General features: G+C 36.2%; 3 protein-coding genes across 3 annotated transcripts; 2 read left to right on the top strand and 1 right to left on the bottom strand.

Annotated features, from left to right (window-relative positions):
* Positions 1-309: 309 nt before the first annotated feature.
* LOC138891735 (uncharacterized) lies at positions 310-1,219 on the bottom strand. The gene is made up of 2 exons (XM_070175488.1): positions 983-1,219; positions 310-747 (listed from the first exon to the last, which is right to left on the bottom strand). Exons 1-2 carry the CDS (start codon positions 1,217-1,219, stop codon positions 310-312), a joined length of 675 nt encoding a protein of 224 aa, XP_070031589.1.
* A 1,355-nt stretch (positions 1,220-2,574) lies between these two features.
* On the top strand, positions 2,575-3,210 carry LOC104103440 (large ribosomal subunit protein eL27). Its single transcript, XM_009611344.4, has one exon. It carries the CDS (start codon positions 2,641-2,643, stop codon positions 3,046-3,048), a length of 408 nt encoding a protein of 135 aa, XP_009609639.1. The 5' UTR covers positions 2,575-2,640; the 3' UTR covers positions 3,049-3,210.
* A 10,999-nt stretch (positions 3,211-14,209) lies between these two features.
* Positions 14,210-14,791, top strand: LOC138891734 (uncharacterized). The gene has a single exon (XM_070175487.1). The coding sequence runs from the start codon at positions 14,210-14,212 to the stop codon at positions 14,789-14,791; it is 582 nt and encodes a 193-aa protein (XP_070031588.1).
* The last annotated feature ends 10,372 nt before the right edge of the window (positions 14,792-25,163 follow it).

Below are 25,163 nucleotides of genomic sequence, written 5' to 3'. Positions count from 1 at the left end.
ATATCTACCAGCGTCCGCAGACTCCGGAGTCCCCTTCTATCTTACTATGTTGTCTTCCTTATGTGCTTTAGACTCTGATATATAGAGACATAGAGAATAAATTCTTAGAAGCTTGTGACTTATTTCTACCAGGTTTTGGGAGTTGAAATTGTTTGAATTATAGTTTATTTATTTCAGATATTTATTATTATTCTGCATTGATAGGCTTACCTAGTCTTAGAGACTAGGTGCCATCACGACCTCCTACGGAGGGAATTTGGGGTCGTGACACAGCTGAAGTTGCACCATGTCTTGCCTAATCACCTTTCCCTACCTCTTCTTTGGCCTACCTCTACCTCTTCGTAAGCCCTCCAATGTCAACCTCTTACACCTTCTCACTGGGGCGTCTGTGCTCCTCCTCCTCACATGACCAAACCACTTAAGTCGCACTTCCCACATCTTGTCCTCAATAGGGGCCACACCCACTTTGTCGCGAATAACCTCATTTCTAATCCTATCTATCCTGGTGTGCTCGCACATCAATCTCAACATCCTCATCTCTGCTACCTTCATCTTCTGGACATGAGCGAACTTGACTGGCCAACACTCAGTCCCATACAATATCGCCGGTTTGACCACCACTCTGTAGAACTTGCCTTTAAGTTTCGGTGTCATCTTCTTGTCACACAAAATACCGGAAGCGAGTCTCCATTTCATCCATCCCGCCCCAATATGATGTGTGACATCTTCATTAATCTCCCCATCACCCTGAATAATAGACCCAAGGTACATAAAACTTCCTCTCCTAGGGATGACATGCGAGTCCAGCCTTACCTCCCCTTCCCCTCCTTGAGTCTCACCACTGAACTTAGACTCCCAGTATTCTGTCTTGGTCCTGCTCAACTTGAAACCTTTAGACTCCAGGGTCTGCCTCTATACCTCTAATTGCGCGTTCACACCGCATCGCATCTCGTCAATCAATACAATATCATCTGCATATAACCTGCACCAAGGCACCTCCCCTTGGATGTGGCACGTCAGTACGTCCATTGCCAGAGCAAACAAAAAAGGACTGAGTGTCGAACCCTGATGCAACCCCATCATAACTAGAAAAATGGTGTGAGTCCCCACACACCGTCCTCACTCGGGTGCTTGCTCTATCATATATGTCCTTAATCACCCTAACATAGGCAACATGTACACCTCTAGCCTCCAAACATCTCCACAAAGCTTCCCTCATAACTTTATCATACGCATTTTCTAAGTCAATGAACACCATATGCAAGTCATTTTTCCTCTCCCTATACTGCTACATCAATCTCCTAACAAGGTAGATGGCTTCTGTAATCGAATGCCCCGGCATAAACCCGAACTAGTTCTCGGAAATAGACACACTCCTCATCACCCTTAGCTCTACCACTCTCGCCCAGACTTTCATAGTATGACTAAGTAGCTTGATACCCCGATAGTTATTGCAATTTTGGATATCCCCCTTGTTCTTGTATACAAGAACCATCGTGTTCTACCTCCACTCTTCGAGCATCTTCTTCGTTCTAAAAATGACATTAAATAACCTATTGAGCCATTCCAAGCCTGCCTTGCCCGCACTCTTCCAAAACTCCACCGGGATTTCACAATACAGTTTTTATAAGCATTATTTTATTTTTTAAAATCCCAATATAATTTTGGGTCTAATCGTCGATCTTTGATTTATTGACCTTCGCTATTTTTAATTTGACATATTGGGTTGGGAGCTATTTAGTTTAATTTTTTACAAAGAACTATAGTTAATTATTCTGTCTTTGGGGTGAGACCCACTAGCGAGAGAAATTCAAAAATAGCCAGATTTACAAGTGTTCATTCAAAAATAGTCACAGTTTCAAAAGTCATCGAAATTTAGCCACTTTTCATGTAAAGATAAATTTGAACGAAAACACTGTTTAAAATCCGAAAAATACTCCAGCATAATATACTGAAATTTCAGTATAATATACTGAGTTCCAGTATACTTTTCTGGAACTCCAGTAACTCCAGTATATTATACTGGAGTTTGGAGTTCTACTATACTTTGTTGGAACTCCAGTATATTATACTGGAGTTACTGGAGTTCCAGCAAAGTATACTGGAACTCCAGTATATTATACTGGAGCTAGCAAAGTATACCGGTCCAACATTATATGCTGGAAGTTCATACATATGTGCACCGAACTCCAGTATATTATGCTGGACCGGTCTCCGTTGCAACAAAATAGTGGCTATTTTTCAATGACTTGACAAACGCCAGCTATTTTTGAATGACCAGTCCGAAAACTGGCTAGCCCGTGCTATTTTAACCCCACTAGCATATCTAAACTTGGCCAAGTGCACAAATAGCCGTGTTTAGGATCACTATTTAAAGATTAATCAGAATTTACAAATTATTTAGTCGCCTCAAAATCAAACTTAAGACTCATCGCGTTTGTAGTTTGTCAAATATGGCTAGACGTTAAATAATTGTTTAAATAGTTTGATTAATAAGGCAAAGGTCAAGCCCAACGTTCTGGGCCCAAAGTCCATTTCTAGGACTTTAAACTCTGCATATATACATCATTTCTACAGCAGCACAACAACCAGCGAATTCAGCTCCTCTTCATTTGCATTCATCGGCGGCGGCGAGAGAAGATGGTGAAGTTCCTAAAGCCAAACAAAGCCATAATCATTCTCCAGGGCAAATACGCCGGCCGAAAAGCAGTAATCATTCGCGCATTCGATGAAGGAACAAGAGACAGACCGTACGGCCATTGTTTAGTTGCAGGTATAAGCAAATACCCGAAAAAAGTAATTCGAAAAGATTCAGCCAAAAAACAAGCGAAGAAATCACGAGTTAAAGCTTTTATTAAGCTCGTTAATTACAATCACATTATGCCGACTCGTTATACACTCGATGTAGATCTGAAGGATGTTGTTAATGCTGATGTTCTTCAGTCTCGTGATAAAAAGGTTACTGCTGCTAAGGAAGCTAAAGCTCGGCTTGAGGAAAGGTTTAAGACTGGGAAAAATCGTTGGTTTTTTACTAAGCTTAGGTTCTGATCTCTTAATTTTTGCTTTAAAATTGAGGTTTTGTCTCTGTTGTTGAAGAGATTAACGGGCTGATACTGTTATTATTATCTAATATCTAATAGAAGTAGTTAATGTGAGTCTGTTTTGTCTTTGAACAATTTCCTAAACTGAAGAATATTCAGATTTGCTTTACATTTCTTCATTAATTTTCTGGCAATTTGATTAATGATTGTTAGTTGGATGGTTTAGTGTTCATTTTTTTTTTTCTAATTTTCATATCTATGGACTGTTAGATGTATTTTCTAGCAATTTGATTAGTGATTATATTGTTAATTGGAAGTCTTTTGGACTGTAAACTGTGTTGTGTGCGGTGTTATTTTTAACACCATGACGTCAAACAATGACACACAAAGTAAAAGGAGTTGTATTAATATGCAGAAAATAGTCATTTTAATTGCAGTTTTTCATTTATAGTAATAGCACTAAATTATTAGATGTTTGCTATTTTTTTGTGCGTGTGAATTGTGCGTTTCAAAATAGCTTACAGCAACAACAGCATACAAATGTAATCCTACAACTGAAGTCCGGGAATTATTCCCATTGAATAATGAAAATTGCTCTGTAATTTTAGCTTAGTTTTCCATTTCTGGACGGGTAATGTACTAAGATGAAAACAAAGGAGGCTTCTCTAATTGTAGGATTAGAGCTTGCAATGCATCGTCATTAACCAACTGGCTTTAATGGAATCGACAGTTTTATCTGCAGATAATAACTATGTAAGGAACAATTTGACCACATTCTTATACTCACTCATTATTAAAATCAAAAGCTTTCAGTTTAATTATGAACACAAAACTAGGCATCCTTGGGCAATGCTTAAGGCATAACTTATGTGCAACAACAAATCCTGCCTCGAAAAAAGGGCATAACTTAAGTGTCCTTGGGCCAATTTTGAAAGTGAAATAATATACAGGAAAGGTACTGAAATTACATTATATAGGGTGATAACCCCCCCCCCCCCCCCCCCCAACCTCCACACACACACAAAAAAAAAAAACATAAAATTACTCAAAATTTAGATGAATGATATTAGTCCCGTTATATAAAATTTTGATTCCCTTTTTATCAAAATGCACACAACTATTTTAAGTCAAAACTCGTTGACTGAAGCTACTTTTGCAAAATTTACGGAATAATCTTAAGATATCCTCTTTCTTCTTACAAGCATAGAAATTGAGCAAACCAATACCTTACATTATTCATGATACAATAATCTACGATTGGCGGTACAAGTATTTTATACAGAGATTGGTCAATAATTGGTCAAGTCCCTGTGTTAAGCACCCATCAACAAAGGAACTTCATGGGTGCTTTGGTTTGAGTTTGGAGAAAGTTCGGTTTGAACTAAAATGTTATGAGATCGAATCTTTCAACGTACGTTTATTTTCATTTCAACTCATGCTTTATTTCTCAATTTGCTCTTCCTTTTTTACTTCTTTTCTTCCTCTAGTTGGTTTCAACAATTTGATTTTTTCCTCAAAATAATTCTCCTTTCTCTTTTCGTTTTCTCAATATGACCTTTGTGACTGAAGTCAATTTGATATAGTTTAATTTAACTTTTGAAATTTTTATTTTTGTTCATTTGTATAAAAAAGAGACTTTTCAATTCATATTGACCTAGACCAATGCTGCACTGAATTTGATGTTGGAAATTTAGTGTAACTAATAATGCTATTATTCATCGTTTTCTATGAAAACACCGTAGACAAATGTGAATATACTAATATTTTGATGATATATAGTGTGTGTGTTTACCCTCAAAATCGGATAACAATTGAATTTGTTAGTGATTTAAAGGATATGCGGATTAACTTGATACAAAGCGATAAATTAGATTCCAATTGAAATAAATAACGATAGATTAACCGTAAACCACGTGAGTTGGATGATTTCGGCTTAGGAAAGCAGACCACCCTTGAATTGAATGCATTTTATTTGACACCAAAATATCCAAGAGTAAGAACTTAGAGAATGTATTGCTTATTAGTGTATGTTACAATGTCTCTTGTGATTTGTCAAGTCCCATTTATATATTAAGCGATAAATTAGAATTGAATTTGTTAGTGATTTAAAGGATATGCGGATTAACTTGATACAAAGCGATAAATTAGATTCCAATTGAAATAAATAACGATAGATTAACCGTAAACCACGTGAGTTGGATGATTTCGGCTTAGGAAAGCAGACCACCCTTGAATTGAATGCATTTTATTTGACACCAAAATATCCAAGAGTAAGAACTTAGAGAATGTATTGCTTATTAGTGTATGTTACAATGTCTCTTGTGATTTGTCAAGTCCCATTTATATATTAGGGGAGATCTACCTTTTAAGGTATTATTTTATTGTTCTATAAAAGGCAAAAGTCCTTGATTTTCTTACCGTTGGTTCCCTTTTTGAGTCGTTCCGTGATTTCTGCCATAATGATTGGTTAATGGCGAGAATTACGGGCCCTTGTCGGATGAGTTGGCAAACCTTTTTTCGAGACCGCTAGAAACGGGGCCGGTTATGCCTTTGGTTAACTTGAGGGCAAATTCGATGGTCTCGATGGCTAATTTCGACAATGCTTTGGGTTCGATCTCAATCACCATATTTCGATCTTGGCTGATTGTATCGAACGTTAGATCGATTTTCGAGCTCGACCTTATCCGATCACTTTTGTGATGATGCAGCTGTTGCCCAGATGCCGGATGCGGTTCCTCGACTCAAGGAGTGGGTCGAGGGTATCGTAACACAGAGATCTTATTCCGAGCACTCACGACGTGATCTCTCTAAGAGTAGATGAGAGGACCATTCTCATGGTGAGATGTTACTATATTCAGCCTTATATTTACTTTTCATGTCGTTGATTTCTGAATTGCTTTACTTTCCCTTTGCAGGTTTATCAAAAGATGTCGAAATGAGGCCTTCATCCGCTGATGATGATATTTACACCGAGGATCCTGCTCCGAAGCAGGACAAAGAGAAGAAAAGGAAAAAGGCTCTAAGTTCTCGGTCCCTGAGAAGAAGAGGCCAAAAAAAGATTGGCGCGTAAGCCCAAGGGAAATGCTAGTGGTCAATCATTGTCCCCGAACATATTCTATCGATTGAGAGATGAGTCTGAGGAGGAAGGAGAAGCTTTTGAACTGGTGGCCAGTATGCCTTAACAGCTCGAAGGGCAAGGGGCCTCCGAACCAAGGATAAGCGAGGCCGATTTTCATCATGTCGGAGAGACCGAGGGGGAGGCAGGAGCTGAGGATTCCCGTGATGCGGGAAAAGCACCGCATAAAGCACTTGATCCGATAGAGATTATCGAGTCACCCTCGTTTATAGAGTCGATGTTTAACGAGGCCTAAGTAGCAAAAGAACGCCCTATCGACGAAGCCCATAGATCGAAAGACCCTTTTCGCAGTTTTTTCGATGGTGTGGATTCGACGGACACGGAGGATACTATTGGATTTGGCGATTTAGAGATTTCAAGGAAGAGCTCTCCCTATGAAGAAAGTGGGCCTTCCTCGAGCCCGAAATTGGTCGATCGATTCCCTGCCCCGAGTGCATATCCTGATCGGAAATGCATCGTTGTCTTTTTCCTTCATGAGGATGCCCGGTTTCTTTCTGCCCCGATGGGAATTACCAGTTATCTTCGGTGCTTGGTGACCGAAGAGTGTGAACACCTAATTTTTGACCGCACCCAAATTCGATACTATTTTAGTGTAAATATTTTTTTTAGGTCTAATCTTAATATTTTAAACTTTTATCTTACTCTTAATAGGTTTTATTTGAAAAATAATATATATATATATATATATATATATATATATATATATATATATATATATATATATATATATATATATATATATATATATATATATATATTAAAAACTACAAAAAATATTCACATTCTTAGGGTATAAGTTTATTTCTATTTACAAGAGAAAAGAAAATTTACAAAAAATACTTGGTTTCTTTTAATTTGAATTCAAATAAGTAAGCTATGGTATCTTTTCTTAGTAGTATTTAAATTATATGTAAATATTTATTTTGTTTCAAATATATTTTCTTAGTCTGAAAGAAGTGGGTTCATATTTTTATTATGTATTTTACTTTATTTTTTAGAAGTAAATAAAATAACATAAATAAATAAAAAAATCCTAGCTAAACCTGCATATAAAGAAGATCCTAGCTAAACCTACAGCCCTTACCCCCTAAGAATTCCTTTCCGCATGATCTGCTCATTTCCCTAATTCCCACACTCCCTCACGTCCCCTCTCTCCACTCACAGCACACACCTCACAATCCCCCACGTTTTCACTCTTCTTCTCCATCAACACATACAATGTTACACATTCTCTATATAAGTCGTACATTTTAGATTAGTAGAAGGGGAGATTTTTTAAAAGGCAACGAAACTGAGAGGAAACAGAAGGAAAATAACGTTGAAAAAGAGGAAAGAAAAGACTTTTCAAAAGAAAGAGAAAAGATTATTTTAAAAAGAAAAATTCTAGTGAGATTAAGAAAAGGATTTCTCCGTTTGTGGCTTTTGGTTCGAGGTTGGGGTTACTTTGTATGGTCACATTTAGCGATATTGGATTTGAGCTGTAGCGAATTTTCTTTCTTGTATTACTGGAGCACTTTTACTAAGGTCCCAATTCTATCCTCCTTCATTGTTATTTCTTATATTTCTTCCATAAATTCAGAGCATGATGATTGGTTCCCTTATTAGTTTTTTTTGCCTTAATCTATTGTTTTTATTTCTGAGCATGTGTCTTTGAGTTATCGTTACTATCTTTGAGTTTGTTCAGTGAAAGATTTCTAAGAAAAAAAAATTAATATGGCATTAAAGTTAAAAATGGTAATGAAGATATATATGAAAGTTTTGGGCCTAGTTTCCTTGGCTAGTTAAGTTTGGACAAAATTATGCTATATTATTCCTAAGTCATAAATGGGTTAACTTTTTCTAATCATTCTTGTGAATAGGCCATGAAATATAATAAAGTTTTTCTTTATAAGATTGTAGTAAGTTGTTTTTATATAAAGAAATTTATTTTTCAAACCTGAGTATACGTTTACAATTGTTAACTACGTAGCCATGAAAACTGAAAACTTTCAAGTGTTAATTTAGTAGGAATATGTTTTTTTTTAAAAAGGGGGAAAGAAAGATTATGCGCCGAGGAAAGATTATGTGCTTAAGATATATAGTATGTAAGTTAGTGTCCATTTTTCATGTTATGTAACTTATTTGGGGTTTTATTTTAATACTGAAAGATTTTAAAGTTTCATTCTTTTTATTGTTTTGCTCAGTTTTCTGTGTTAGAAAATTCTGTTGCTTTGTATGGTGAAATATTTTTATTTTCTGTTAACTTTGTTCTTAAGAATGTAAGTACTTAATTCTGATTTTGAATCCTAAAATGCAAGAATGAAGAATGCTCACTGTTTTGCCGTGAAAATCCTTTTTGTTTGGTTTATGTCGTGTTTGTGTAAACCATTGCAAGAAAATAAAAGAGTGGTAAAAGAAATTGTGAGGGAGCGAGATGAGTTAGGAACTAATTCAAGACTCGTTGTAATAAGTAAAATATTAGTATAAATAAATGTTTTGGATCTAAAAATAATAATAATTGAAATACTCCAAATATGCTAGAAAGTTTTAGACGCACTTTAAATATTAGCTCATGTGTTCATACCCTGTCACGACCCAAAACCTAGCCCGTCGTAATGGCGCCTATCTCAATAATAGGCAAGTCAACAATGTCAATAAACCACATATCTTTTAAATACGAAAACATAATGACTAATTTCAGCGGAAGAAAATCTCACAAGTACAAATATAAATACTCCCAAAATCCGGTGTTACTGAGTACATGAGCATCTAATATAAATACAAGTCTGAAAAATACGGTCTATAATAATCTGAGACCAAATACAGTAAACAAGGAGATAGAGAAGGAGAGGCAAGGTCCACGAAACACGACATCTACCTCTGAATCTCCGAAAAAACCAACTGTGTGAAAGAATCAACACCCGCTAAGTTTGGGAATACCCGAATCTTCACACGAAGTGCAGGGTATAGTAAGAGTATAACCAACTCAGCAAGTAATAATAATAAATAAGGCACTGAAGATAGTGACGAGCTACACAGTTATAGTTTATTTTCAGTGATTTAGCAAAGAATAGACATGCTTTCAAATCTGGCAGTTTAAGTCAAATCAATTTTTATACAGTTCAAGTTCATGTAATCCGGATATAAAAATCTTTAAGAGATTTCACAACAATGACAGATAGCAACTAAGTGCAAAAATAAATGAAAAACAAGTACAACCTCTCAGGGCAACAATCACTCAATTTATCACAACAACTCAATCACTCGGCTCTTAGCCCTCAGTACTCACACGCAATAGGTATCTGCGCTTACTGGGGGTGTACAGACTCCGGAGGGGAACCTACAGCCCAAGCGCTATAATCTGCACGGACAACTCACATGCTACACGGATAACTCACATGCTATAGTATCAATATCTGAATCCGCACGGATAACTCACGTGCTATAGTATAATATCTGGATCCGCACGGACAACTCACGTGCTGCACAGACAACTCACGTGCTATAGTATAATATCTAGACCCGCACGGACAACTCACGTGCTGCACGGACAACTCACATGCTATAGTATAATATCTCACAATCAGGCCCTCGGCCTCACTCGGTCATAATTCTCTCCAGTCTCTCGTGCTCTCAATAATCATGGTAATCAGCCAAAACAATAATAATATGATGCATCAATAATGAACAATAGAGACTGAGATAAAATAAACAAGTAAACTGTGACTGAGTACAAAACAATAATTTAGCAGATAACTCAACATGTACACGACCTCTGTGGTCTTCATAACACCAATACATAGCCTAAGCATGATTCACTATCAAATTTCTATAGCACAGAAAGGTCACACAGCTAACAACAAGCTTATTCAAATTTCCAGTTTCACGGAATGGACCAAGTACCAATTCCCACGGTGCACGCCCACACGCCCATCACCTAGCATGTGCGTCACCTCTAAAATACTCACATAATACAATAGTCTGGGGTTTCATACCCTCATGACCAAATTTAAAACTGTTACTTACCTCAAACCGTGAAATTCTTATTCAACTAAGCCTTTGCCTTGTGAATTGACCTACAAATGCCTCGAATCTAGCCACAAATAATTCGATTCAGTCGATAAAATTTATTAGAATTAATTCCATAAGAAATTAAAAATTGTTCATAAAAATCCGAAATTTAACTCAAAAATCGCTCGCAGGGCCCACGTCTCAGAATCTGATGAAACTCACAAAATCCGACAACTCATTCAATTACGAGTCCACCCATACCAATTTTATCAAATTCTGATAATAACTCGACCTCCAAATCTAAAAATTTTGTTCTTGAAAAGTTTTGCAAAAATCTTGATTTCTTTCATTTAAATCCGAAATAAATGATAAATATAACCATGGATTTATGAAAAATAATCACTTTTGGATATAGGACACTTACCCAAGTTGAAGTCTTGAAGAAATCCTCAAAATCGCCCAAGAACCATGCTCCAAAAATCCAAAACGAAATGAAAGAAATGACCGTTTTTGGTCCTTAAGTTTCTGCCCAAAAAATACTATTCTGGTCGCTAAAAGTCCAATCCCGACGCTAAAAGTATCAAATATGGTCGCTAAAGGTGCGCACCAGAACTGTTTACACCAGCAATTTTGTGTTCACTAAAAGTACTCTAACTCCATCATACGAACTCGGAATTCAACAATTATTATTTCTATGAGTCACAAATAATAATATGAACCTACTCGTTCAATCGAAACTCAATTCGGAGCTCATTTGATCAATGCAATACCAATTTTGCTCGTTAAACAATTAACTCATATTTCGCGCTAAAAACTTAATCGCGACTTGATGAAATTAGACCAAACTTTTCAGATCACTCCTATAATTCATTATCAAAATTTTGGAAGTCTCAAAATCGAAGTTTAATCTCTAGAACTAAAAATAGACCTTTGGATCATTACATGCTTATGCTGAAAACATCAAACTTTTCCCCGATAACTTGTAGTGTATCAATCATAACTTCTTGTACTCAACTCCAACTGCCAAACAGTTTACATTTCTGCAAACTAGATACAAAGGGCTACAACTGTCATGTTTTAATAATTTTCAGATTCCTTATAGATTTCGAGATATAAGCTTCCAAAGTCAGCTCTGCGATTGCACCAGTTGCTGTCCAAAAACAGCTTCTGCAGCAGAAAATTTCCAGCAGCTCCTTTTATTCGAAATCCATTCCGTTAACCTTCCGAAATCCACCTGAGGCCCTCGGGACCTTAACCAAATATACCAACATGTCCCAAAATACAATACGAACTTAGTTTAGGCTTCAAACCATGCCAAACAACGCCGAAATTATGAATCGCGCATCGAATCGAATTATGAGTTTTCAAATCTTTCAACTTCTATATTTTGCGCCGGAACGTATCAAATCAATTCCGATTGACCTCAAATTTTGCACACAAGTCATAAATGACATAACAGATCTATGAAAAATTTCAGAACTGAATTCCGACTCCGATATCAAAAAGTCAATTCCCCGGTCAAACTTCCCAAAAATTCAACTTTCGCCATTTCAAGCCTCATTCCTCTACCGACCTCCAAATAATTTTTTGGGCACGCTCCTAAGTCCAAAATCACCATACAGAGCTATTGGAATCATCAAAATTCTATTCTGGGGTTATTTACACATAAATCAAACTCCAGTTAACAGTTCTGAGTTAAGCTTCCAACATAAAATTCGTTCTTCCGAACTAATCTCGAAACACCTGAAAATCAATATCAACAAATTCACACACATCATAATATATCATATGAAGTTATTCAAGACTTTAAATAGTTGAAAGGAGCGTAAATTCTCAAAACGACCGGTCGAGTAGTTACATACCCGAACCTTGGATTGATATGCTTGAGTAATAAAAGGATCATGTACGCATTCCCACGTTTTGATACCTTTAAATTTATAATAATTATGTTTAACCATGTGTACATTTCGTACCTTGGTTTAACATCTAGTTTCAAAGAAGTAACTTGTGTGCGTACCGCATCTAGGTCAAAATAATTAATAAAATACAATAATTAATTAAGCGATAATAGACACATCACAACCAGTAATATACAAGCATAGCCAAGAATTGATTTAAGCCTTACATTAGTCAATAAAAGCGGTCATGCTAGAACCACGGGACTCGAGGGACACCTTACACCTTCCCCTCGGTCAACAAAATTCCTTACTCAGACTTCTGTTTTCGTAGACCATAAATAAAGAGTCAAAGCTTCCGTTTGATAAGGGATTCAAATAAAAGGTGAATTGGAACACCAAAACTTAATTCCAAGTGGCAACTCCAAATAATAAATAATCCTTTTTCAAAACGTCACTTTAATTGGAAAAATTCTTCTAACTCAACCTCGTAACAAGGTTGCGTGGAAAAAAAGAGAGGTGTGACAGCTCTGGCGACTCTGCTGGGGACAATTATTGAGAATTCGAGCTTTATACATTGATTCTTGTTTGGCTTTTATCATGTTTTGGATATTATTGTGTTTCGGAGCCTAATGTACTATTTGTCGCTTATTTACCGCTTTAATATTTATTTGAATTGTGATGTAAATTGTATCCCCTCTCGCACCCCTCTGAGTCTTTTGATAGGTAGTTATGTTGTGTTTGCCTACCAGCATCGCAAAATTTCTGTCTTGAGATAAAGCCAGTTAGCCTACCAGCTTCTGGTGAAGGATTTAGTCACACATGTTTAGGCGGGAGAGTCGTTAGCTAGGCAGTGTTGTTCTACTACTGGTGACGCTTGACGCTCCTCGGCTCGGGTTATCCGCCCGGGTAAGCCAGGTCTAGATACCATCTCCTTTAGGATTTGAAAACTTACAAGAACAAGCCACAAGAAATGAATATCCCTAGTAGGTTATTTTTTATTTGCATCATGTGCATTGGACTTAGTAGGACTCGGCACAGGAGTCGGGCCTATATGTAACATTATTTGGTAGGCTATATGTAATATTATTTGGTAGGCTTTACTAAATTATTTGCCAGCTTTAGGATAGATTAATTGAACAGTATTAAGTGTAGAATTTTAATAATGATCCAATATCTATAAAAGAAGTTTTGACTAATGTTGTAATTTATATATTCAGGTAAAGCAAGCATTATCAAAAAGGAATGAAGATCCACTCCATGTTTATGTATCTTGGACCATTGCCTTATATGTGACTCACTTACAAATACAAAATAACAGATTTTGTATGAAGGAAGATTTAAAATATAAAGGGAACAAAATGTAGTGTGAGACAACTTGAAGTGATGCTCCTCTACCCAATAAGGCACGGAGCATGAAAAGCACTCCATGGACAAAACTAATCCAGCCCATCAACTGCTCCCTGTCTTCTTCGACAAAGCATGGAGAAAGGAAGAAACTCCCTAGATCTCGACTTAGGAACACTTCCTGGATTATTTAATCCATCATATCCTTGTTGAAGAAAATAAAGACATGGGTCATGAATCAGGTATAAAAACAATAGTGCGTGCACCGATCAGAACAATGGACAATTATTCTCAAATCTGTCTATAAGAAGACTAGCATGTATTTAAGGATAGCTGCGCAACTACACAAACTTATTCTAAACCTTTCTAATTTTTAGTACAAACACTGTATTCTTGAGTGTACAAGTGTCATAAAAGATAGGAGGAGATAGAACTCAAAAAGAGAGTTGTGTCAACTTTACAAAAGCAATTATCACTGAATATTGTGGATGGTGAGCAAACCAAAACCATCATCATTGTAACCTATTATCAAAGATCTAAGAAGTCCCTTGTGACCCAAGGGAAACTGGATGTAAGTACCTCATGGGTACTGAACTAGTATAAAATTGGTGTGTCCCTTTATACTTCAGTTTGCTTGGTTTACTTCTCTTTATCTATTCACTGTGCAGAATCTAGTCGATTAAACTCAAATTCAGTCGACTAAGTTTTAATCGACAACAATTCACCCCCCCTCTTTTTATTTCAATTGGTATCAAAGCGAGTCTCACAAACCTTGCTTAACAGCTAGTGAGAAAAATATCATGGGATCAAACACAGTCATCGGTGCACTATTTCAAGAGGGAACCTCTCAGATACGACCTCCATATTTCAACGGGCAATACTTCTCTCACTGGAAAGTTCGGATGGAAACATACACTATGTCATATGACATCAAAGTATGGCGTGTGATCAAAAAGGAAAATTTTCTAGTTCCATCAAAGAATGATGAGGATGGTCGAGGCATAGTATCAACTGACCCACTTGATTTAGATGACTACATTGATGAACAGGTTGTTGTCATAACCGTGAATGCCAAAGCAAAAAATCTTATGTACAATGCTATCAGTGGAGAAGAGTGTGAAAAAATTTCGAGCTGTGAAACTGCCAAGGAAATGTGGGATAAATTGGAAGTAACATATGAAGGAACTAATAAGGTAAAAGAAACAAGGATCAATCTTCTAGTTTGTGACTATGAACTATTCCAAATGAAAGATGGAGAATCAGTGGAGGAAATGTTCTCCAGGTTCAGCCAAATCCTTGGAGATCTAAAGTCTCTTGGTAGACCAATCAAAAGTGGAGAACAAGTCAGAAAAATCCTTAGAAGTCTACCCACAATTTGGTAGCCCAAAGTTATTGCCCTAGAGTCAGGACCTTGACAAAATGTCCTACGATGAACTTAGAGGTGATCTAATTGCCTTTGAGAAAACTCACTTGGACATGCAAATTCAACAAGAAAAGAAGAAAACGGTTGCCTTTAAAGCAACTGTTGCTGAATCAGAAAATGAAGAAGAGGAGGAAGAACATGATGAAAATATAGCCATGCTCTCCCAAGTTGTCACAAGCATGATGAGGAAAAACAGATATAGCCGAAGAGGTAGATCAAACTTCAGAAAAGGAAGGGCGAGCAATGAAAATGATAGAAGATACTGTGAATGTGGAAAATACGGACACATTCAAGCTGATTGTCTAGAACTGAAGAAAAAACTAAGCATGAACTTTCAAAAGAAGAAGTCATTTGGAGCCTGGAGCGATGAAGAAGAATCTGACCATGAAGAAATTGCAAGTATGTGTTTCATGATCATAAAAGAAGATAGCAATAAAGACTTAGATGAGCTTGAGCTCATGGCAGAAAATAAAGCAGACGAGGAAGAAGACTCCGGCGAACTTTGTCTTATGGCAGACGAAGGAACCAATGAGGTACGTCTTCCTCCGTGTCCCAACTATTTTGAACTTCAAGAATTTGTGGATATTGCTCTTACAGATATCGAAAAAGTTTTAGGAGAACTCAGAAAAATCCAAAGAGAAAAGAAAGATTGGGCCCTAAAGTTGGAAGAATGTGAAATTGAGAGTGACATGCTTCAAGATGAAGTTAATGAACTTAAAATTCAACTGAATGGATTACTAAAATCCACAAGTCATAGCTCTGTCAAATCAAATCAAACTGCTCCTCATACATATTTGATTAGAACTAGAAACTCTCAGGGATGCTCTTATTATGGTAAAAATGGTCACAATACTAACCAGTGCAGGAACAAAATCAGTGCAGAAAGGGAGTCTAAAAATTAAAAAAAAATCATTTTGTTTTTACTGTGGAAAACGTGGTCACATTTTTTATCATTTTAGGATCAAAGACAACAAGAGATGGGTTTGGCGACCTAAATCCATCAGTCAAGCTAACTCTCAGAAGTCTAACCATTCAGGACCCAAGCAGGCTTGGGTACCTAAAAACAAGTAAATTTATTTTGCAAGAACACCGCAAGAAGAATCAAAAAGGAAAATAGTATCTTGACAGCACGTGTTCCAGACATATGACTGGTGACAAACAATTATTCAAAATTACCACTAGACTAGATGGAGGAACAGTTATATTTGGAGACAAATCAAAAGGAAATGTAATTGGCGTTGGAAAAGTTCCTCTTAGCTCAACATGCGTTATAGATGAAGTGTATCTGGTTGAAGAACTTGGGTACAATCTTCTCAGCATTAGTCAACTATGTAATAATGACTACGAGGTTCGGTTCAAAAAACATGGTTGGTTCATTAAAGATAAATTAGGTAAAGTTATTCTCTCAGGAAATAGGGATAAAAATATTTATACTATCAGCAACCTGGAAAATTCTAGTAATCAGATTTGTCTATCTTCCATTCTTGATGACCCCTGGGTATGGCATAGAAAACTTGGTCATGCTAGCATGCATACTATTCATAATCTTTCTAAAAATGATCTTGTCATTGTAACGACCCAACCGGTCGTTTCGACTTTTAGAAACCCGTTCTCCTAAATAAAACTCCTCGAATGTGTTTTTAATAATTTATGACTTGCGGGGATGGTTGGTTTGGGATTTGGAAGTGTTTGGATTGAAATCAGAACACTTGGTTCTTTAAGTTAGCCTTAAAAGGGCAAATTTAACTTCGGTCAACACTTTGAGAAAATGACCCCGGAATCGAGATTTTAAGGTTCCAGCAGGTTCGTATGTTAATAAGTGAACAAGTCATATTATAAGTGATGTAGGGTCTAAGGAGAGCCCTAAGTCTTAATCAAGTTGGAAATTACATGATAGACTAAAGTTCCAAATAAGTACACACAAAAATCTAAATTTGGACGAGGATGCCTATATATATATATATATATAAGGATTTATATGGTGGACAACCTATCAAATTAAAGATCTTCGAGTCTAGTTTCTAACGCTTTCGACTGTTCGTCATTTGGATATTTTTACAAGGACTTATGGACGTTTTAGTAAATGGTGTCCATCAGGGATAAACTTGTAATACGAGGTACAACCTGCACAGCGCAAGGTACAACATGCTGAAGCACCTGTGCCTTTATAAGGCAGTCACGGGCAACAGCCATTTTTGGGGATTTAGGGATTGGTTCTTTCATGGTGGATTCGACCTTGGGGACTACTTAAGAATACAAGGTGAGTTTTTTTGGATATTTTAAGTTAATAACATCCTATTAACACTAGTATTAACATCCTTCAATCTTTAAAATCTCTATAAATCTTTCAAGTTGTTCAAGAACACCAAATTTTCCAAACATTGAAATTTCAAGGAAAAGCTTCAAGAAGGTAATACTGATGCTTCAAGCTCATTTCTTATGAGTCGGTGAGAGTAATTCTAATAGTTGTTTCAAGTTGTTATGGTTGGATAATTGATTTCATAAACTCTAGTTCATGGCATGAATAGTGTTCTTGAGAAAATGAGAAAAAGATAAATAGTGTTCTTAGAAATTAAATTAAAGGATGCAATGAACCTATGAAATCATATTCTAGCTTAGTTGAAAGTATTCAACTAAGTAATCACCAAATTGAATGTTTTGGAAATGTTGGTTAAGGAAGACGTTGAATAGTAATTTGGCGGTGTTGGAGAATTAATGTAGTATCATTGATGACTTCAAATGGGTATTGAATGATAAGAGTGGAGTTGAATGTGCTAGTAAGTGAACCTATTAAACGATTTGAGCTGGAGGCTTGTAGCCAACTTGAGAGCCATAAATGGATATTGATAAATATTTTTGAGTCATATTTTGATTGTAATTGGGATTGTAATTATAGATATCAATTTGTTGGTGGCGTATGAGTATTTTACTCAATGTTACGATGTCAGAGGAGGATTAAAAGCTTGTGAATGTTAATAAAGCGAAAGCGAGTTTTGGAGCGTTGAGCATCGGTCGAGTTATTTGAAAGGCTTGGGAGCCGGCTATGGAACTTCATAGCGAGGTAAGTCTCTTGTCTAATCTTGTGAGGGAAAAATTATCCCATAGGTGATAAATTAATAATGGTTGTTAATTGTGGGGGCTACGTACGCACGAGGTGACGAGAGTCCGTGCGTAGCTACTATTAATGCTAAAGTTCGGATAGTTTAGGACATAAAGCATGAATTACTTGTATAAATTGTATTCTTTATTTAATTGAATTATTTGATATATAAATTGTGAATTGTTAGGAAATATAATAAAGATGAAAATTTCATATGCTTAATTTTCTGTTTAAATTAATTAATTATTTAAAGAAATTGTTCATCCTCCTGAATTTATCTTATAATGAATATACTCTCCTTCCGAAGGTACATAAGAAAATGTCCTCCTTTCTTGTGGAGCGGGCCGAACGCCTTGGCAGGATAGATGTATCTCTGGATCGTGCCGCACGTCCCTCGGCAGTGTACACGAAATTCTAGATCGGGCCGTACGACCTCGGCAGAAATCGTGCTTAATAATAATAATAATAATTACACGATACTTGGACAGTTTATTACAGCTTGTAAAGCTATTTGAAAAATTAGAAATTTATTGAAATTGAATTGCAGCTTGTAAAGCTATTTGATAAATTGGAAATTTATTGAAAGTGAATTGCAGCTTGTAAAGCTATTTGATAAATTAGAATTTTTATTAAAATTTAAGGATTTAATTAATAGATTAGTAATTATTTGAATTGAAGGAATTTAATTAATATATTGAGAATTATTGGAATCGAAGGAATTTAATTACCTCTGCTGGTACAATAAAATTATTGTTAACTCTGTGAATCACGTTGATATAAATATTTCTATTTTCATGATTATTTAATATTATTGACCCATAGTGAGTGTCATAGTCGGCCATCTCGTCTCTACCTCTTCGAGATTAGGCTTGATACTTACTGGGTACACGTTGTTTTCGTACTCATACTGCACTTGCTGCATATTTTATTGTGCAGGTACATATATGTATAGCAGCCTTGTGGGCGCAGAGGTATGGTTAATAATTGTGGGGACATAGGTGAGTTGCATTCTATATTATGATTCGCAGCTAATAGAGTCTCCTTCAGAGTTATTATATTTTCCTGTGTAATTTGTATTCTAGACAGATGCTGTATTTTATTTTAATTCCCTAGTAAATGCTCATGCACTTGTGACACCGGGTTTTGGGATGATTATGGGTTGCACTGTATTGAAACTTTTTAAAGATATTAGTACGTATTTGGTAAATGTCATCTTCTGCTATTTAATTGAGGGGAACAACTATGACTTCAAAAATATTAAAATGAGAATTTATTTAGTATTTATTGTTGGCTTGTCTGACAGCGGTGTCCGACGCCATCACGACCTATAAGTGAAATTGAGTCATGACAACATGGTATCAGAGCACTAGGTTCACGTAGGTCTCACAAGTCATGAGCAAGTCTAGTAGAGTCTTGCGGATCGGTACAGAGACGTCTGTACTTATCTTCGAGAGGCTACAAGACTGTTAGGAATACTTCCCTTTTTTGATTCCTCATCGTGCGATTCAATTCCTTTGATGCTTATGCCTTCATTTCCTTCCTACTCAATCTTATGCTATGTGAAGTGCTTGTTATAAATTGGGGATCGAGGAAATTTTTAATGGTACTACAGATGTAGTACAAGATACTTCTCTTTATGTAATTAATACGGCTATTGTCATCGCCTTACGAAAGGCCGCTCTGTCATTTCAAATTAAGTATCAGTACTACTTAAGGTTTTGAGATTTGACATTGATTGTTATGACGATTCGTGCGTTGTTATCGCACAGTGTTTATGAAATGGAAAAAAAAATGTCCTTCTATGTGTCGGGACAGTAAACGACTTGAAAGAAGGTTTTCTCAGTACATGATTCAGAGGTTCCATGTTTTAATTCCAGCGGAGAAAAGGCAATCGGACTATGAATGTTCAGGTTTGGGGTTGATGGAGTAACGAAGCTTGATATTTTCGAGTGTGGTAGAGTTCTCAATTTTGTTGTAAAATGCGTTAAGGTTCGCCAGTGTTATGATTTTCTTCAACTCGCCTTCACGACGGGGTGTTAGGAATTGGTATAGAGGAAGCAGTCATTAGAGATCGCGGTGTGAAGTGATTCAGGATCGAAGCAGCATTTCTAGTATTGATGTCTCGAGAAGGATGATCGTCAGAAAGGTTTAAAGCTGGTAACGATCTATTGGTTCAAGTGCTTCAGAGACAGATTTTGAGTTAAGGCAACAACTTGGCAGTGAAGGATGAGGAAGGACATGTGGAAGGTGCCTTGCGGTGGTTAGGTTCCGAAAATGCCAAGTGTAAGAAAACAAAAGCAGAGTAGTTGCTTAAAGGAGATGGTTGACCAAAGTGGGAGAGTGGCAAGGTAGCACATGGGTTACGTAGTAGGATGATTACATATCTTGAGGAACGTTTAGAGTGATTTGGGATGTAAAATGGACAGTGACTAGGTGTATGGACTTAAGTTGTAATATTAACTACTATATTGAGGAAGATTGGATACGAGGTATAACTTGCACAGCGCAAGGTACAACTCACTGAAGCACCTGTGCCTTTATAAGGCAGTCACGGGCAGCAGCCATTTTTGGGGATTTTTTTGAGCTAGGGATTGGTTCTTTCATGGTGGATTTGACCTTGGTGACTACTTAAGAATACAAGGTGAGTTTTTTTGGATATTTTAAGTTAATAACATCCTATTAACACTAGTATTAACATCCTTCAATCTTTAAAATTCCTAGAAATCTTTCAAGTTGTTCAAGAACACCAAATTTTCCAAATATTGGAATTTCAAGAAAAAGCTTCAAGAAGGTAATACTAATGCTTCAAGCTCATTTCTTATGAGTCGGTGAGAGTAATTCTAATAGTTGTTTCAAGTTGTTATGGTTGGATAATTGATTTTATAAACTCTAGTTCATGGCATGAATAGTGTTCTTGAGAAAATGAGGGAAAGATAAATAGTGTTCTTAGAAATGAAATTAAAGGATGCAATGAACCTATGGAATCATATTCTAGCTTAGTTGAAAGTATTCAACTAAGTAATCACCAAATTGAATGTTTTGAAAATGTTGGTTAAGGAAGACGATGAATAGTAATTTGGCGGTGTTGGAGAATTAATAAAGTATCATTGATGACTTCAAATGGGTATTGAATGATAAGAGTGGAGTTGAATGTGCTAGTAAGTGAACCTATTAGACGATTTGAGCTGGAGGCTTGTAGCCAACTTGAGAACCATAAATGGATATTGATAAATATTTTTGAGTCATATTTTGATTGTAATTGGGATTGTAATTGTAGATATCAATTTGTTGGTGGCGTATGAGTATTTTACTCAATGTTACGATGTCGGAGGAGGAGTAAAAGCTTGTGAATGTTAATAAAGCGAAAGCGAGTTTTGGAGCGTTGGGCATCGGTCGAGTTATTTGAAAGGCTTGGGAGCCGGCTATGGAACTTCGGAGCGAGGTAAGTCTCTTGTCTAATCTTGTGAGGGGGAAATTATCCCATAGGTGATTAAATTAATAATGCTTGTTAATTATGGGGGCTACGTACGCACGAGGTGACGAGAGTCTGTGCTTAGCTACTATTAAAGCTAAAGTCCGGGTAGTTTAGGACACAAAGCATGAATTACTTGTGTAAATTGTATTCTTTATTTAATTAAATTATTTTATATATAAATTGTGAATTATTAGGAAATATAATAAAGATAAAAATTTTATATGCTTAATTTTCTGTTTAAATTAATTAATTATTTAAAGAAATTATTCATCCTCCCGAATTTATCTTATAATGAACATACTCTCCTCCGGAGGTACATAAGAAAATGTCCTCCTTTTTTGTGGAGCGGGCCGAATGCCTCGGCAGGATAGATGCATCTATGGATCGTGCCGCACGTCTCTCGGCAGTGTATACGAAATTCTGGATCGGGCCGTACGACCTCGGCAGAAATCGTGTTTAATAATAATAATAATAGTTACACGATAATTGGACAGTTTATTACAGCTTGTAACTCTATTTGAAAAATTGGAAATTTATTGAAATTGAATTGCAGCTTGTAAAGCTATTTGATAAATTGGAATTTTTATTAAAATTGAAGGATTTAATTAATAGATTAGTAATTATTTGAATTGAAGGAATTTAATTAATATATTGAGAATTATTGGAATCGAAGGAATTTAATTACCTCTGCTAGTACAATAAAATTATTGTTAACTCTGTGAATCACGTTGATATAAATATTTCTATTTTCATGTTTATTTAATATTATTGACCCACAGTGAGTGTCATAGTCGGCCATCTCGTCTCTACCTCTTCAAGATTAGGCTTTATACTTACTGGGTACACGTTATTTTCGTACTCATACTGCACTTGCTGCACATTTTATTGTGTAGGTACATATATGTATAGCAGCCTTATGGGCGCAGATGTGTGGTTAATAATTGTGGGGATATAGTTGAGCTGCATTCTATATTACGATCAGCAGCTAATAGAGTCTCCTTCAGAGTTATTATATTTTTCTGTCTAATTTGTATTCTAGACAGATACTGTATTTTATTTTAATTCCCTAGTAAATGCTCATGCACTTGTGATATCGGATTTTGGGATGATTATGGGTTGCACTGTATTGGAAATTTTTAAATATATTAGTACGTATTTGGTAAGTGTCATTTTCTGCTATTTAATTGAGGGAAACAACTATGATTTCAAAAATATTAAAATGAGAATTTATTTAGTATTTATTGTTGGCTTGTCTGACAGTGGTGTCCGACGCCATCACGACCTATAGGTGAAATTGGGTCGTTACAGTCATCGGTCTTCCAAAACTAGATTTTTCGAAAGATCAAATTTGTGATGCATGCCAATTAGGAAAACAAACCAAATCCTTTTTAAAAGTCAAAAATATTGTCTCCACTTCAAAACCTCTTCAATTATTGCATATGGATCTCTTTGGACCTACTAGAACTTCTAGCATAGGTGGTAAAAAGTATGCCTTTGTTATAGTAGATGATTTTTCCTGATTCACCTGGGTTATTTTTCTGAGCCATAAAGATGAAGCTCTACAAAACTTTGAAGTCTTTTGCAAGAAAATACAACGTGAAAAAGGTTACTGCATTTCCTCCATAACAAGTGACCATGGAGAAGAGTTCAAAAGCAAGGCTTTTGAGAACATATGTAATGATCAAGGGATATCTCATAATTTCTCCTCCCCAAGATCACCACAACAAAATGGAGTGGTAGAACGTAAAAACAGAACTCTACAAGATATGGTGAGAACCATGATTTTGGAAAATTCTCTCCCACGCCGCTTCTGGGCAGAAGCCATTAGTACAACATGTCATATCATAAATAGATGCCTTATTCGACCAATACTCAAGAAGACTCCATATGAACTATGGAGAGGGAAAAAACCCAACATCAGTTATTTCCATCCCTTCGGGTGTAAGTGTTTTATTCACAACAATGGAAAAGATAATCTTGGTAAGTTCGATCCCAAAAGCGATGAAGGTATTTTTCTCGGATACTCTCCTTCCAGTAGAGCATATAAAGCTTTCAATAAGCGTACTTTATCCATTGAAGAATCTATACATGTTGTTTTTGTGGATACTAACCCTCATTTGAAGAATGATCATCTTCCTGAAAATGAATAAATTTTCATAGTGCCAAAGTCTATCGATACAAGTGGAATTGCCTCTGAAGAAGTGACTGATCAGCAAGATCAGTCGACTATGCCCCTGACAGAAAATCAGGAGTCCACTTTGATCGGTCCAACTTACTCTGCTTAAAAGGAATCATAATTAGTCATCCCAAATGAATGGAAAAGCGAACATGGATATCCCCATAAGTATACCATTGGGGACCCTCAGGAAGGGATGAAGACTAGAATATCTCTAAAGCAGACGTCAAATATTGCCCTGATATCCCAACTTGAACCAAAAAGGGTGGACGAACCACTTAGTGACAAAAGTTGGATAATTGCAATGAAGGAAGAACTTGATCAATTTGAGAACAACAAAGTATGGAAACACATTTCTAGGCCACCTAATTCATCCATTATCGGAACAAAATGGGTATTCAGAAATAAATTGAACGAATCCGGACAAATCGTGCGAAATAAAGCGAGACTAGTTGCTCAAGGTTACTCACAACAAGAAGGGATTGATTATGAGGAGACTTTCGTCCCTGTTGCCAGGTTAGAATCCATTTGTATTCTATTAGCTTATGTTGCTCACAAATGTTTCAAACTATTTCAGATGGATGTGAAAAGTACCTTCTTAAATGGATTTATTTCTGAGGAGGTTTTCGTTAAGCAACCTCCAGGATTTGTAAATGAATCCTTTCCCAATCATGTCTACAAATTATCCAAAGCATTATATGGCTTAAAGGCAAGCTCCTAGAGCCTGGTATGAAAGGTTAAGCTTTTTCCTAATTAAACATGGATTCGACAGAGGTAATATTGATACTACTCTTTTCATTAAACGATTATCTCTAGGCAACCTAATTGTACAAATTTATGTAGATGATATTATCTTTGGTAGTACTAACATTGTTTTGTGCAAGAATTTCTCAAATATCATGAAAGGAGAATTTGAAATGAGTATGATGGGAGAATTAACCTTCTTCCTTGGACTTCAAATCAAGCAAACACAGAAAGGAATCTTCATTAGTCAAACAAAGTATACGAAAGAACTCTTCAAAAAGTATGATATGTCCAATGCAAAAGCCATAGGAACACCTATGAGTCCGTCGACTACTTTGGATGAAGATAAAAATGGTAAGAGTGTTGATGAAATAATGTATCGAGGTATGATTGGCTCATTATTCTATCGTACTGCTAGTCGACCAGATATCATGTTTACTGTTTGCAAATGTGCTAGATATCGGTCAGCACCTAAAGAGACTCATTTGACTATTGTTAAACGTATTATCAGATATTTAATAGGAACGGTTGACTATGGATTATGGTATGAAAATCTGGAAAATTTCAATCTCAAAGGTTTTTCAGATGCAAACTTTGCAGGGGATAAATTTGATAGAAAAAGTACAAGTGGAATGTGTCAATTACTTGGAAAATCCCTTGTATCCTGGCACGGCAAGAAACAAAGTTGTGTGGCCTTATCCATCACAAAAGCTGAATATTTGGCAGTAGGCAATTGTTGCACACAAATACTATGGATCATGCATCAACTATTAGATTATGATTTATATCTTAACTCTATTCCGATCATGTGTGACAATACTAGTGCAATCTGTTTG

This window comes from Nicotiana tomentosiformis, chromosome 5, assembly GCF_000390325.3.
Source record: "Nicotiana tomentosiformis chromosome 5, ASM39032v3, whole genome shotgun sequence".
Classification (NCBI taxonomy): Eukaryota; Viridiplantae; Streptophyta; class Magnoliopsida; order Solanales; family Solanaceae; genus Nicotiana; species Nicotiana tomentosiformis.
The sequence above is the reverse complement of the archived record's forward strand: the minus strand, read 5'-3'. Positions and strand labels throughout refer to the sequence as shown.